At 44.3% G+C, this 16,470-nt stretch overlaps 1 protein-coding gene across 3 annotated transcripts in view; it reads left to right on the top strand.

Annotated features, from left to right (window-relative positions):
• Positions 1-3,782: 3,782 nt before the first annotated feature.
• Positions 3,783-16,470, top strand: part of pigk (phosphatidylinositol glycan anchor biosynthesis, class K) — a 35,356-nt gene continuing 22,668 nt past the window's right edge. For 2 of the 3 annotated variants that reach the window (XR_003868495.1, XM_029706070.1), the window contains exons 1-7: positions 3,783-3,908; positions 5,404-5,457; positions 5,581-5,672; positions 5,715-5,732; positions 8,914-9,049; positions 12,710-12,821; positions 13,599-13,695. Coding sequence is in view for 2 of the 3 variants with exons in the window: in XM_029706070.1 (XP_029561930.1) it covers positions 3,825-3,908; positions 5,404-5,457; positions 5,581-5,672; positions 5,715-5,732; positions 8,914-9,049; positions 12,710-12,821; positions 13,599-13,695 (593 nt within the window). In the remaining variant the exon portion in view is untranslated. The remainder of the gene's footprint in view (positions 3,909-5,403; positions 5,458-5,580; positions 5,673-5,714; positions 5,733-8,913; positions 9,050-12,709; positions 12,822-13,598; positions 13,696-16,470) is intronic. The other variant, XM_029706071.1, reaches the window with a different exon arrangement.

The following is a 16,470-nucleotide window of genomic DNA, read 5'->3' on the forward strand; positions in this document are numbered from 1 at the left end:
TTGGTGAGTGAATATGTTCCTAGATAGATAGATAGATATCTGTCATTGAGTATTTCTGGTCAATCAAACTTCTTCTGTTGTGAACTGAGGGGCTGGGTTGAGAAAAGAGCTTGATGCCGAATAGAGGCGTGTCTTTCATTCCTACTAGGTTTTAAACCAATCAGAAGACAGGCATTTTCTGATGTAACCCACACAGCGGGTGTTGTCTGATGAAGCCATGGTAACGGACCCCTGGCACACCTCCACCTCACGTCTCCGTGGAGATAATGTCAGCCAGCAGCTAGTCACCTCTCCTCTCTTCTCTTCCCCCTCTCCTCTCTCCTCTCTCCTCTCTCTTCTCTTCCCCCTCTCCTCTCTCTCCTCTTCCCCCTCACCTCTCTCTCTCCTCTTCCCCCTCACCTCTCTCCTCTTCCCCCTCACCTCCCTCCTCTTCCCCCTCACCTCTTCTCTTCCACCTCTCTTCTCTTCCCCCTACCCTCTCTCTCTCTCTCTCTCTCTCTTTCCCCTCTCTCTCTCTCTCTCTCTCTCTCTCTCTCTCTCTCTCTCTCTCTCTCTCTCTCTCTAAAATCTGTTCAGTAGCCAACAGAGAAGCACTAGAGCACAAAGAGCTGATGGAAGACTTGTGAAACTTAAACTTGTGATGAAAAATGAAAGTATATTGTTTTTCTTTTCAATGTGTTTGATGCTGTTGTTTGATCAGGTGTTTGATCACGTGCAGTAAGTATAAAAATAATAATAGTAGCCCAGTGGTAACTACGACGACAACGTAAAGCTAGTTGCCGTCTGTGGGCCATTTTTGTTTGTTTGATGAATCAATCACACCTCTGAACCCCTGGCTTCGAACCTTGACCTTCAACCCCTAACCTCTATTGAACTTCCCCATCAGCAAGCCTCTAGATCAGGAGAAAGACAACCTGTTTCAGGAGTACTGCAGATATTCTGTTCCAACAAGGGCACCACACCTGACCAACTGAGTTAATTGATCAGTTGAGTGATCGCCTAAATTCAACACACCTGGTCTTCCAGGACTGTTAAATCAAAAACATGAAGTGGCTCCCAGGACCAGGGTCGCCCTAAACTTGTTTTAGATCCTTTTAAGTCAGGGTTATCCAAACACTGTCCAGGGTGCATGTTTTGGTTGTTGGTCCTAGCACGACACGGCTGATTGAAACAACCAACTCATCGTCAAGCTTCGATTATTTTTTTATCAGCTGTGTCGTGCTAGGACCAACAACCAAAACGGTGTTGCCCCCAGGGCCGAGTTTGTGTAAAGTTAGCCTGTCTGCCTAAACGTTCAATTTAAAAGATTGTATTTTTAAAAACAAGACAAGAATGGAGGAGGAGGAGGAGGAGGTGGTGATTGGTTGATGATTTTTGTGACAGTGGAAATCTCTCGCCCACGTTATTTTATACACACGTTTTGTCGTTCCTTAATCGAGTAGACGCCCACTACCCACCATGCCCTGCTTCAATAACTGTGTATAACAGTATGTTCTTAACTACTAGAGGATATCTGTGGAAATAAAAGTATGTGAATAGTAGTGAATCTCTGTTATTCTGTCTCCAGTATATTATAGTAAATTACAGTATAGTATATTGTATATTATATTATATAGTATATTATAGTATTACAGTATATTATATTACAGTATATTATAGTATATTATTGTATAGTATATTACAGTATATTATAGTATAGTATATTACAGTATAGTATATTACAGTACAGTATATTATAGTATATTATAGTATAGTATATTACAGTATATTATAGAGTAGTATAGTATATTATAGTATATTACAATATATTATAGTATAGTATATTACGGTATAGTATATTATAATATATTATAGTATATTATAGTATGCTGTGGTTGGCCCATTTGTGACCAAAGCCATGTTGACCTGATTAATGTATCAGAGAATCCTTATTCCTTTTATAATAAAATAACACCAGTATTAATCATTGTTTTATTTAAACCTATAATTTGGCAGGGAGTCATGTTGAGAGGGAAACCGAGGTTTCTTGTACAAATGAGCTCTGTAATTACAAAGATACACACATTAAATTCAAATCTGAAATGCAAAACAGGAATACAAAACAAGTTCATAGAAAATAAATACATTGTTCAGTAAAGAAGCCTGTTGGAGCTGGTGGACCCACACGGTGGCGCTGGTGGACCCACACGGTGGCGCTGGTGGACCCACACGGTGGTGCTGGTGGACCCACACGGTGGCGCTGGTGGACCCACACGGTGGCGCTGGTGGACCCACACGGTGGTTCTGGTGGACCCACACGGTAGTTCTGGTGGACCCACACGGTAGTTCTGGTGGACCCACACGGTGGCGCTGGTGGACCCACACGGTGGCGCTGGTGGACCCACACGGTGGTTCTGGTGGACCCACACGGTGGCGCTGGTGGACCCACACGGTGGCGCTGGTGGCTTTGACTGATGGAAATGCTGGACCCATACGGATAGTATGAGGTGATTTATACAAATATATTTTGTTTCAGCAAGATGTCTGTCTACTCACTGTTACTTAGTAGGCATCATTAATATTGGTTAATCTATTGTTTATTATATTGGTTCATCTATTAGTTATATTTGTTAATCTATTAGTTATTATATTGGTTAATCTATTAGTTATATTGGTTAATCTATTAGTTATTATATTGGTTAATCTATTAGTTATTATATTGGTTAATCTATTATTATATTGGTTAATCTATTAGTTATTATATTGGTTAATCTATTATTATATTGGTTCATCTATTAGTTATTATATTGGTTAATCTATTAGTTATTATATTGGTTAATCTATTAGTTATTATATTGGTTAATCTATTAGTTATTATATTGGTTAATCTATTAGTTATTATATTGGTTAATCTATTAGTTATTATATTGGTTAATCTATTAGTTATTATATTGGTTAATCTATTGGTCATTATATTGGTTAATCTATTAGTCATTATATTGGTTAATCTATTAGTTATTATATTGGATAATCTATTAGTCATTATATTGGTTAATCTATTGGTCATTATATTGGTTAATCTATTAGTTATTATATTGGTTAATCTATTAGTTATTATATTGGTTAATCTATTAGTTATTATATTGGTTAATCTATTAGTTATTATATTGGTTAATCTATTGGTCATTATATTGGTTAATCTATTAGTTATTATATTGGTTGTATTGTTTGACCCTGCTGATCATTGATGAACGTTTGAATATCTTGAGGAACGATCTGGCCTTAATGGCCATGTACTCTTACCATTTCCACCTGTCTGTCTCTCTGTCTTGTGATCATGAATGCGCAGGGTCAAAGGACACTTTGATAGTAAATAAAGTTAACTTCATAGCTTTCATTGGAAAAGGTTATCAACATGACTTTGGTGTGGAAAGCAGAAATGCCAGGTTTAAGGTTATAGTGGATATGGCGAAAGAGTAACAGATGTTACTGTCAAAATGGTTGTTGACATGCTGAATAATCCTAAATGTGGATTGTTTAAGTATTGAATTATTAGGGATAAAATATATTTATATAAAAAATATGTATATAAATATGTATATAAAAAATATATTTTTTATATATATATTTATATATATATATATAATGCAGGCTAAAGCTGGTAAATATATACATATATATATTCTTAGTACAGAATTTGTCAGACCAAGATGAATTGCACACTCCAGCACAGTAGGTGGCGGCATGCACCTTAAACGTTTGTTTGCGGACACGTGATATCATCAAACAAGAAGAAGAAGCAGGAAGTACCTACTCCAGTTGGCGATAGCTCTTCCTGTAGCAACATGGCTAGCTGCTGTTCCCTGAAACTATTGACACTTTTCAGCCTGTTTATTGTTCCTGCCGCGGTGGAAAGTAATAATATTGAGGTAAATATATATATATATAGCACCTATTCTTTTTCTTAGCGATACTCGTTAAAAAAAATAAAATCGTTTCACCTTGCTGTTTAACCACAACACCTTGCTAATCTTGTTAGCTAGCTAACGTTAATAACCCTTGTCTGATCTTGTTCTGTGGTTTGTACATTATCTTGGTAGGCTAGCTAACTAGCTGTTTGCTACAAAGACTACTTTGACAGAAAAAGACAGTAAGGAAATGTATTTTTTTGGGGACCAAATCATCAAGGAGGTACCAGAGATGATTTTTGAGGAGATGGGGGTAACTCCAGTACCAACCCTGTTTAGCCAACCCTGTTATGTAGGGTTGGTATGCTGCTGGCATTTTGAAGCATCATTTTATCCTTCATTTGTTTGTAACAATTGCTAATACTTTGACCACTTTGTATTTTGTAGTAAACTTCGTTCTGAAGTTATCGACAGTAGCATATAGTCTAAACATCTTGATTCTATGTTTAGGGGAAATATTTTGTGAATAAAGTGACTGGGAAATGGGGGAGAAAAAAAGCATCCGGCGCATTGACCAGCGCTAGTTAGCCACCACCCTCCATACTCTATTTTCATATGTCCTTGTGTACTGCGCAATATAATGGTAGCCAACCTAATGAACTACCCTTTTCCTTTTGTAATAATGCAGGCTAAAACTGGTCAATTTAAAAAATATATAATATTTAACCTTTATTTAATCAGGAAGGGCTCATTGAGGTTTAAATTCTATTTTTCAAGAGCGTCCTGGCCAAGATAGGCAGCACCAAGTCATTACACAGTTACAGACAGACAACATGAAAAACTACAAGTAATCTAGTAAAAACCATAGAATTCACACGAGTATAACAAAAATCATAAAACCGCAAATTAAAAACATTATGTCAGGGAATCAGTCTCAAGAACATTCGTCAGTGATTTAAAAACACCAATCGGGACAAGTTCTTCCAGTTTAAAAGTATTTTGTAAGGCGTTCCAAGACGATGGTGCAGAGTACATAAAAGCCCTTTTACCAAATTCAGTTCGGACATTTGGAACAGTTAGCAGGATAAAGTCCCGCGAACGAAGAGACGACCCACCACATTTCTGAACAATAAAAATGCCCAAATAAAAAGGTAGTAAACCCAAAATGGCTTTGTAAATAAAAGTATACCAGTGACTGAGCCTACGAGTGACTAGAGAAGGCCAGCCAACCCTGGTATACAAAGTGCAGTGGTGCGTAAGGGTTTTGCAGTTTAAAATAAATCTCAGAGTGCCATGGTAAAGGGTGTCAATTGATCTCAAACACTGAGCGGAAGCATTCATATATAAAATATCCCCATAGTCTAGTAAAGGCATAAATGTAGCTGATACTAGCCTCCTTCTGGCTTCAAAAGAAAAACAGGCCTTATTCCTAAAATAAAATCCCAATTTCAGCTTCAATTTCAATACAATGGTAGCCAACCTAATGAACTACCCTTTTCCTTTTGTAATAATGCAGGCTAAAGCTGGTCAATTCTTCAGCAGTGGACACACAAACAATTGGGCAGTTTTGGTGAGTAATTATGCACACACACACACACACTTAAATCGTAATATAAAGTGTCCAAGATGTTGAATTTTGTGCTTTCTCCATGAACATTTAATTAAAATGTAACTTTGTACATTTTCCCCTTAGGTGTGCACATCCAGATTCTGGTTCAACTATCGTCATGTGGCCAACACACTGTCTGTCTACCGTAGTGTCAAGAGACTGGGCATCCCAGACAGGTAGCTAACTGTTACCCTGTCTGTCTTCTGTATTGTCAACAGACTGGGCATCCCAGACAGGGACTGTTACCCTGTGGCCTGTTCGCCCCGTCCCCCGGACGCTTGTTCACGTTTTGTAAACGTTCTCAAAACACCTGTCACCGATATTCACACATTTACTCAATACAACACATAGTGAATTTAACTTCCTGCTGTTCGATGTATAATAGAATACTGCATAGAATGGCTGATTTTGCTCATATTTGCAAAGGTCTCGCTGTGATCTAGATGGAGGAATGAATATACACTACATAGTGATCTGTATGTCATTCAGGGGGACAACACTACATAGTGATCTGTATGTCATTCAGGGGGACAACACTACATAGTGATCTGTATGTCATTCAGGGGGACAACACTACATAGTGATCTGTATGTCATTGTGTCAGTCAGGGGACAACACTACATAGTGATCTGTATGTCATTCAGGGGGACAACACTACATAGTGATCTGTATGTCATTCAGGGGGACAACACTACATAGTGATCTGTATGTCAGTCAGGGGACAACACTACATAATGATCTGTATGTCATTGTGTCAGTCAGGGGACAACACTACATAATGATCTGTATGTCAGTCAGGGGACAACACTACATAATGATCTGTATGTCAGTCAGGGGACAACACTACATAATGATCTGTATGTCATTGTGTCAGTCAGGGGACAACACTACATAATGATCTGTATGTCAGTCAGGGAGACAACACTACATAATGATCTGTATGTCATTGTGTCAGTCAGGGGACAACACTACATAATGATCTGTATGTCAGTCAGGGGACAACACTACATAATGATCTGTATGTCAGTCAGGGGAACAACACTACATAATGATCTGTATGTCAGGGGACAACACTACATAATGATCTGTATGTCAGTCAGGGGGACAACACTACATAATGATCTGTATGTCAGTCAGGGGACAACACTACATAATGATCTGTATGTCAGTCAGGGGAACAACACTACATAATGATCTGTATGTCAGTCAGGGGACAACATTACATAATGATCTGTATGTCAGTCAGGGGGACAACACTACATAATGATCTGTATGTCAGGGGGACAACACTACATAATGATCTGTATGTCAGTCAGGGAGACAACACTACATAATGATCTGTATGTCAGTCAGGGAGACAACACTACATAATGATCTGTATGTCAGTCAGGGAGACAACACTACATAATGATCTGTATGTCAGTCAGGGAGACAACACTACATAATGATCTGTATGTCAGTCAGGGGGACAACACTACATAATGATCTGTATGTCAGTCAGGGGGACAACACTACATAATGATCTGTATGTCAGTCAGGGGACAACACTACATAGTGATCTGTATGTCATTGTGTCAGTCAGGGGACAACACTACATAATGATCTGTATGTCAGGGGACAACACTACATAATGATCTGTATGTCAGGGGACAACACTACATAATGATCTGTATGTCAGTCAGGGGACAACACTATATAATGATCTGTATGTCAGTCAGGGGACAACACTACATAATGATCTGTATGTCAGTCAGGAGGACAACACTACATAATGATCCGTATGTCAGGGGGACAACACTACATAATGATCCGTATGTCAGGGGGACAACACTACATAATGATCTGTATGTCAGTCAGGGGACAACACTACATAATGATCTGTATGTCAGGGGACAACACTACATAATGATCTGTATGTCAGTCAGGGGACAACACTACATAATGATCTGTATGTCAGTCAGGGGACAACACTACATAATGATCTGTATGTGAGGGGACAACACTACATAATGATCTGTATGTCAGTCAGAGGGACAACACTACATAATGATCCGTATGTCAGGGGGACAACACTACATAGTGATCTGTATGTCAGTCAGAGGGACAACACTACATAATGATCCGTATGTCAGGGGGACAACACTACATAATGATCTGTATGTCAGTCAGGGGACAACACTACATAATGATCTGTATGTCAGTCAGGGGACAACACTACATAAGGATCTGTATGTCAGTCAGGGGACAACACTACATAAGGATCTGTATGTCAGTCAGGGGACAACACTACATAATGATCTGTATGTCAGTCAGGGGGACAACACTACATAATGATCTGTATGTCATTCAGGGGACAACACTACATAATGATCTGTATGTCAGTCAGGGGACAACACTACATAATGATCTGTATGTCAGTCAGGGGACAACACTACATAATGATCTGTATGTCAGGGGACAACACTACATAATGATCTGTATGTCAGGGGGACAACACTACATAATGATCTGTATGTCAATCAGGGGGACAACACTACATAATGATCTGTATGTCAGTCAGGGGACAACACTACATAATGATCTGTATGTCAGGGGACAACACTACATAATGATCTGTATGTCATTCAGGGGACAACACTACATAATGATCTGTATGTCAGGGGACAACACTACATAATGATCTGTATGTCATTCAGGGGACAACACTACATAATGATCTGTATGTCATTCAGGGGACAACACTACATTGTCCCTCTGACACTGAGGCTGCATGACAATGACCTTTCATAGTCTTCTCAGACTGGTCTGTGCTCTCTAGCTATAACAGGCGATTTTAATTATACAATATATCAACGTTGCTCACTTTGCACGCTGATCCAATGTAACAGTGTCTCTGTCTCTGTCTGTCAGAGCGCCTGCTACACCCCGGGGGTCTGTCTCTGTCTGACAGAGTGCCTGCTCCACCACGGGGTCTGACAGAGCGCCTGCTCCACCCCGGGGGTCTGTCTCTGTCTGACAGAGCGCCTGCTCCACCATGGGGGTCTGTCTCTGTCTGACAGAGCGCCTGCTCCACCATGGGGGTCTGTCTCTGTCTGACAGAGCGCCTGCTCCACCACGGGGGTCTGTCTCTGTCTGACAGAGCGCCTGCTCCACCCCGGGGGTCTGTCTCTGTCTGACAGAGCGCCTGCTCCACCACGGGGTCTGACGGAGCGCCTGCTCCACCCCGGGGGTCTGTCTCTGTCTCTGTCTGACAGAGCGCCTGCTCCACCCCGGGGGTCTGACAGAGCGCCTGCTCCACCACAGGTGACATATAAACAGGTCAAAGATGGACATGTCATAACTGGTCCCCTCCCCCCCTCTCTCTCCCTCCCTCTCTCCCTCCCTCCTTCCTCCCTCCCCTACCTACCTTCTCTCCAGTCACATAGTTTTGATGCTGGCCGACGACATGGCGTGTAACCATAGAAACCCGAAGCCGGCCACAGTGTTCAGTCACAAGAACATGGAGCTCAACGTGTACGGAGACGACGTGGAGGTGGATTACCGTGGTTACGAGGTGAGTGTGTTTTAACGTGGAGGTGGATTACCGTGGTTACGAGGTGAGTGTGTTTTAACGTGGAGGTGGATTACCGTGGTTACGAGGTGAGTGTGTTTTAACGTGGAGGTGGATTACCGTGGTTACGAGGTGAGTGTGTTTTAACGTGGAGGTGGATTACCGTGGTTACGAGGTGAGTGTGTTTTAACGTGGAGGTGGATTACCGTGGTTACGAGGTGAGTGTGTTTTAACGTGGAGGTGGATTACCGTGGTTACGAGGTGGGTGTGTTTTAACGTGGAGGTGGATTACCGTGGTTACGAGGTGAGTGTGTTTTAACGTGGAGGTGGATTACCGCGGTTACGAGGTGAGTGTGTTTTAACGTGGAGGTGGATTACCGTGGTTACGAGGTGAGTGTGTTTTAACGTGGAGGTGGATTACCGTGGTTACGAGGTGAGTGTGTTTTAACGTGGAGGTGGATTACCGTGGTTACGAGGTGGGTGTGTTTAACGTGGAGGTGGATTACCGTGGTTACGAGGTGAGTGTGTTTTAACGTGGAGGTGGATTACCGCGGTTACGAGGTGAGTGTGTTTTAACGTGGAGGTGGATTACCGCGGTTACGAGGTGAGTGTGTTTTAACGTGGAGGTGGATTACCGCGGTTACGAGGTGAGTGTGTTTTAACGTGGAGGTGGATTACCGCGGTTACGAGGTGAGTGTGTTTTAACGTGGAGGTGGATTACCGTGGTTACGAGGTGAGTGTGTTTTAACGTGGAGGTGGATTACCGCGGTTACGAGGTGAGTGTGTTTTAACGTGGAGGTGGATTACCGTGGTTACGAGGTGAGTGTGTTTTAACGTGGAGGTGGATTACCACGGTTACGAGGTGAGTGTGTTTTAACGTGGAGGTGGATTACCGCGGTTACGAGGTGAGTGTGTTTTAACGTGGAGGTGGATTACCGTGGTTACGAGGTGAGTGTGTTTTAACGTGGAGGTGGATTACCGTGGTTACGAGGTGAGTGTGTTTTAACGTGGAGGTGGATTACCGTGGTTACGAGGTGAGTGTGTTTTAACGTGGAGGTGGATTACCGTGGTTACGAGGTGGGTGTGTTTTAACGTGGAGGTGGATTACCGTGGTTACGAGGTGAGTGTGTTTTAACGTGGAGGTGGATTACCGCGGTTACGAGGTGAGTGTGTTTTAACGTGGAGGTGGATTACCGTGGTTACGAGGTGAGTGTGTTTTAACGTGGAGGTGGATTACCGTGGTTACGAGGTGAGTGTGTTTTAACGTGGAGGTGGATTACCGTGGTTACGAGGTGGGTGTGTTTTAACGTGGAGGTGGATTACCGTGGTTACGAGGTGAGTGTGTTTTAACGTGGAGGTGGATTACCGCGGTTACGAGGTGAGTGTGTTTTAACGTGGAGGTGGATTACCGCGGTTACGAGGTGAGTGTGTTTTAACGTGGAGGTGGATTACCGCGGTTACGAGGTGAGTGTGTTTTAACGTGGAGGTGGATTACCGCGGTTACGAGGTGAGTGTGTTTAACGTGGAGGTGGATTACCGTGGTTACGAGGTGAGTGTGTTTTAACGTGGAGGTGGATTACCGCGGTTACGAGGTGAGTGTGTTTTAACGTGGAGGTGGATTACCGTGGTTACGAGGTGAGTGTGTTTTAACGTGGAGGTGGATTACCACGGTTACGAGGTGAGTGTGTTTTAACGTGGAGGTGGATTACCGCGGTTACGAGGTGAGTGTGTTTTAACGTGGAGGTGGATTACCGTGGTTACGAGGTGAGTGTGTTTTAACGTGGAGGTGGATTACCGTGGTTACGAGGTGAGTGTGTTTTAACGTGGAGGTGGATTACCGCGGTTACGAGGTGAGTGTGTTTTAACGTGGAGGTGGATTACCGCGGTTACGAGGTGAGTGTGTTTTTTAACGGCCTTGGATTTGTAATTTTTAACTGTACAAATGTTGTACCCCCAAAAAATACATCCCATTGAATCAAGCTTGTGGATGTTTTTTTGTGCGATATTCCAAATGTCTATCGCAGAATATATATATTTTTTTTTTTCTTCCTTCTGTACTTTTATGAGCGTTTGTTCTCATGCTGGCTATTTGGTCTTGTCTCCTTTTGTTTTGTGTGCACCTTCCATTTACACCAGAGAGCAGTATACAGAGCATTCTGGGAAGTATTCAGACCCCTTGACTTTTTCCATATTTTGTTACTTTACAGCCTTATTCTAAAATGGTTTCAATTGTCCCCCCCATCAATCTACAGTCGTGGCCAAAAGTTTTGAGAATGACACAAATATTAATTTCCTCAAAGTTTGCTGCTTCAGTGTCTTTAGATATTTTTGTCAGATGTTACTATGGAATACTGAAGTATAATTACAAGCATTCCATAAGTGTCAAAGGCTTTTATTGACAATTATATGAAGTTGACGCAAAGAGCCAATATTTGCAGTGTTGACCCTTCTTTTTCAAGACCTCTGCAATCCGCCCTGGCATGCTGTCAATTAACTTCTGGGCCACATCCTGACTGATGGCAGCCCATTCTTGCATAATTAATACTTGGAGTTTGTCAGAATTAACCACAAATTCTCAATGGGATTAAGTTTTTTTGTGAAAATATTACGTTTTATCAGTTTGTCAGAATTTGTGGGTTTTTGTTTGTCCACCCACCTCTTGAGGATTGACCACAAGTTCTCAATGGGATAAAGGTCTGGGGAGTTTCCTGGTCATGGACCCAAAATATCAATGTTTTGTTACCCGAGCCACTTAGTTATCACTTTTGCCTTATGGCAAGGTGCTCTATCATGCTGGAAAAGGCATTGTTTGTCACCAAACTGTACCTGGATGGTTGGGAGAAGTTGCTCTCTCTCCCCCTCACATTGTGCTCTCTCTCTCCCCCTCACATTGTGCTCTCTCTCTCTCTCTCTCTCTCTCCCCCTCACATTGTGCTCTCTCTCTCTCTCTCTCTCCCCCTCACATTGTGCTCTCTCTCTCTCTCTCTCTCCCCCCTCACATTGTGTTCTCTCTCTCTCTCTCCCCCCTCACATTGTGCTCTCTCTCTCTCTCTCTCTCTCTCTCCCCCCTCACATTGTGTTCTCTCTCTCTCTCCCCCCTCACATTGTGCTCTCTTTCTCTCTCTCTCTCTCTCTCTCCCCCTCACATTGTGCTCTCTCTCTCTCTCTCTCTCTCCCCCCTCACATTGTGCTCTCTCTCTCTCTCCCCGTCACATTGTGCTCTCTCTCTCTCTCCCCCCTCACATTGTGTTCTCTCTCTCTCTCCCCCCTCACATTGTGTTCTCTCTCTCTCTCCCCCCTCACATTGTGCTCTCTCTCTCTCTCCCCCCTCACATTGTGTTCTCTCTCTCTCTCTCTCCCCCTCACATTGTGCTCTCTCTCTCTCTCTCTCTCTCTCTCTCTCTCCCTCACATTGTGTGCTCTCTCTCTCTCTCTCTCTCTCTCTCTCTCCCCCTCACATTGTGCTCTCTCTCTCTCTCTTCCTCACATTGTGTGCTCTCTCTCTCTCTCTCCCCCTCACATTGTGCTCTCTCTCTCTCTCTCTCTCTCTCCCTCACATTGTGTGCTCTCTCTCTCTCTCTCTCTCTCCCCCTCACATTGTGCTCTCTCTCTCTCTCTCTCTCTCTCCCTCACATTGTGTGCTCTCTCTCTCTCTGTTTTCAGGTGACCGTTGAGAACTTCCTCCGTGTTTTGACAGGAAGGCTGCCACCCAGCACCCCGCGGTCCAAACGCCTCCTCTCTGACGACCACAGCAACATCCTCATCTACCTCACTGGTACGCACGCACGCACGCAGGCAGGCAGGCAGGCAGGCAGGCAGGCAGGCAGGCAGACACACGTACGTAACAACAGAGAGACACACACACATATAAACACATATATATATATATATATATATATATACAGACAGACAGACAGACATGTGCACAGTACATGGATGGATGGATGGATGGATTAATTGATGTATTGATGGATGGATGGATGGATTAATTGATTGATTGATGGATGGATTAATTGATGTATTGATGGATGGATTAATTGATGTATTGATGGATGGATTAATTGATGGATGGATTGATTGATTGATGGATTGATTGATGGATGGATGGATTGATTAATTGATGTATTGATTGATGGATGGATTGATTGATTGATGGATGGATGGATTAATTGATGTATTGATGGATGGATTAATTGATGTATTGATGGATGGATTGATTGATGGATGGATGTATTGATTGATTGATTGATGGATTGATTGATGGATGGATGGATGGATGGATGGATTAATTGATTGATGTATTGATGGATGGATGGATGGATGGATTAATTGATTGATGTATTGATGGATTAATTGATTGATGGATTAATTGATTGATGGATTAATTGATTGATGGATTAATTGATTGATGTATTGATGGATGGATTAATTGATGTATTGATGGATGGATTAATTGATGTATTGATGGATGGATTAATTGATGTATTGATGGATGGATTAATTGATGGATGGATGGATGGATGGATTAATTGATTGATGGGTTGATTGACAGGCCACGGTGGGAACGGCTTCCTGAAGTTCCAGGACTCTGAAGAGATCAGCAACGTGGAGCTGGCCGACGCCTTTGAACAGATGTGGACGAAGAGAAGGTAAGGGAGAGGAGGGAGGAGGAGAGGGGAGGAGGGGGGAGGGGAGGAGGAGAGGAGGGGAGGGGAGGGGGGAGGAGTGGAGGACAGAGAGGGTAAGGGAGAGAAGGGGGGAGGAGAGGGGAGGAGAGGAGGACAGAGAAGGTAAGGGAGAGAAGAGAGGAGGGGGGAGGAGAGGAGGAGGACAGAGAGGGTAACATCGGACAGAGAGGGTAACATCGGAGGAGGGGGACAGAGAGGGTAACATCGGAGGAAGAGGAGGACAGAGAGGGTGACATCGGAGGAGGGGGACAGAGAGGGTAACATCGGAGGAAGAGGAGGACAGAGAGGGTGACATCGGAGGAGGGGGACAGAGAGGGTGACATCGGAGGAGGTGGACAGAGAGGGTGACATCGGAGGAGGGGGACAGAGAGGGTGACATCGGAGGAGGGGGACAGAGAGGGTGACATCGGAGGAGGGGGACAGAGAGGGTGACATCGGAGGAGGGGGACAGAGAGGGTGACATCGGAGGAGGGGGACAGAGAGGGTGACATTGGAGGAAGAACTGTACTGAACTGTTTCGGTTGGGAAGCATGTGGCCGCCTTCATCGTCAAGAGGAGGAAGTGAGGGAGTGTTTCATAAAACCGTGGTTATGCCAGCAACTACAGTCTGTCTAATGCCCCGATTACACTCAATACAGACTGGATCCATCTAATTAGCATCACCGTGATGTGTCCCCTAACCCTAACCCTTCTGGCCGGCGGTGATTTGTCCCCTAACCCTAACCCTAACCTTAACCTTAACCCTTCTGGCCCGCGGTGCTTTCATTAGGAGGTTTAACACACACCGCAGCACACACACTCCAGGGATAAAGGACGTGGAGACATACGTACCTCTCAATGGAGTAATGCTGCATTACAATTCCCCATTGATGGGAGGGATGGGGGGAGGGCTGGGAGGGGGGAGGGTTGGAGAGCTGGGAGGGGGGAGGGTTGGAGAGCTGGGAGGGTTGGAGAGCTGGGAGGGGGGAGAGCTGGGAGGGGGGAGGGTTGGAGAGCTGGGAGGGTTGGAGAGCTAGGAGGGGGGAGGGTTGGAGAGCTAGGAGGGGGGAGGGTTGGAGAGCTGGGAGGGGGGAGGGTTGGAGAGCTGGGAAGGGGGAGGGTTGGAGAGCTGGGAGGGGGGAGGGTTGGAGAGCTAGGAGGGGGGAGGGTTGGAGAGCTGGGAGGGGGGAGGGTTGGAGAGCTAGGAGGGGGGAGGGTTGGAGAGCTGGGAGGGGGGGAGGGTTGGAGAGCTGGGAGGGGGGAGGGTTGGAGAGCTGGGAGGGGGGAGGGTTGGAGAGCTGGGAGGGGGGAGAGCTGGGAGGGGGGAGGGTTGGAGAGCTGGGAGGGGGGAGGGCCGGAGAGCTGGGAGGGGGGAGGGTTGGAGAGCTAGGAGGGGGGAGGGTTGGAGAGCTAGGAGGGGGGAGGGTTGGAGAGCTGGGAGGGTTGGAGAGCTGGGAGGGGGGAGGGTTGGAGAGCTGGGAGGGGGGAGGGGATAAACTGGGGGGAAGGAGATGTTATAAACTTGATTTCAGATGTGTCCATGTTAACGGGATTATTGGAAATCCTCCTCCTTGTAAAGCATGTGAACGTTTTAAACTATTATATTAATCTGTCTGTGCGTCAGAGCCATTTATGAGCCATGAATTAGCTAATATGTGTTTGTTTGTGTTACACTCTAACCCTACGTAGAGTGCATTCAGAAAGTATTCAGACCCCTTGACTTTTCCCACATTTTGTTAGGTTACAGCCTGATTCTAAAATGGATTAAACATTTATCAATCTACACACAATACCCCATGATGACATCACAATACCCCATGATGACATCACAATACCCCACAATGACATCACAATACCCCACGATGACATCACAATACCCCATGATGACATCACAATACCCCATGATGACAAAGAGAAAAAATGTTTTTAGACATGTTTGCAAATATATTAATAACAAATACCTTATTTACATAAGTATTCAGACCCTTTGCTATGAGACTATAAATTGACCTCAGGTGCATCCTGTTAACATTGATCATCCTTGAGATGTTTCTACAACTTGATTGGAGTCCACCTGTGGTAAATTCAATTGATTTGGACATGATTTGGAAAAGCACACACCTGTCTATATGAAGGTCCCACAGTTGACAGTGCATGTCAGAGCATGACAACCCGCTTGGAGTTTGCCAAAAGGCACCTAAAGACTCTCAGACCATGAGAAACTAGATTCTCTGGTCTAATGAAACTAAGATTGAACTCTTTGGCCTAAATGCCAAGCGTCACATCTGGAGGAAACCTGTCACCATCCCTACGGTGAAGCATGGTGGTAGCAGCATCATGCTGTGGGGATGTTTTTCAGCGGCAGGGACTGGGAGACTAGTCAGGATCGAGGGAAAGATGAACGGAGCAAAGTACAGAGATATCCTTGACGAAAACCTGCACAGGACCTCAGACTAGGGCGAAAGTTCACCTTCAAACAGGACAACGACCCTAAGCACACAGCCAAGACAACACAGGAGTGGCTTCGGGACAAGTCTCTGAATGTCCTTGAGTGGCCCAGCCAGAGCCCGGACTTGAACCAGATCGAACATCTCTGGAGAGACCTGGAAATATCTGTGCAGCGACGCTCCCCATCCAACCTGACAGAGCTTGAGAGGATCTGCAGAGAAGAATGGGAGAAACTCCCCAAATACAGGTGTACCAAGCTTGTAGCGTCATACCCAAGAAGACTCGAGACTGTAAGGGAATACCCCCCTG

The sequence above is a fragment of the Salmo trutta genome, chromosome 21, assembly GCF_901001165.1.
Source record: "Salmo trutta chromosome 21, fSalTru1.1, whole genome shotgun sequence".
Classification (NCBI taxonomy): Eukaryota; Metazoa; Chordata; class Actinopteri; order Salmoniformes; family Salmonidae; genus Salmo; species Salmo trutta.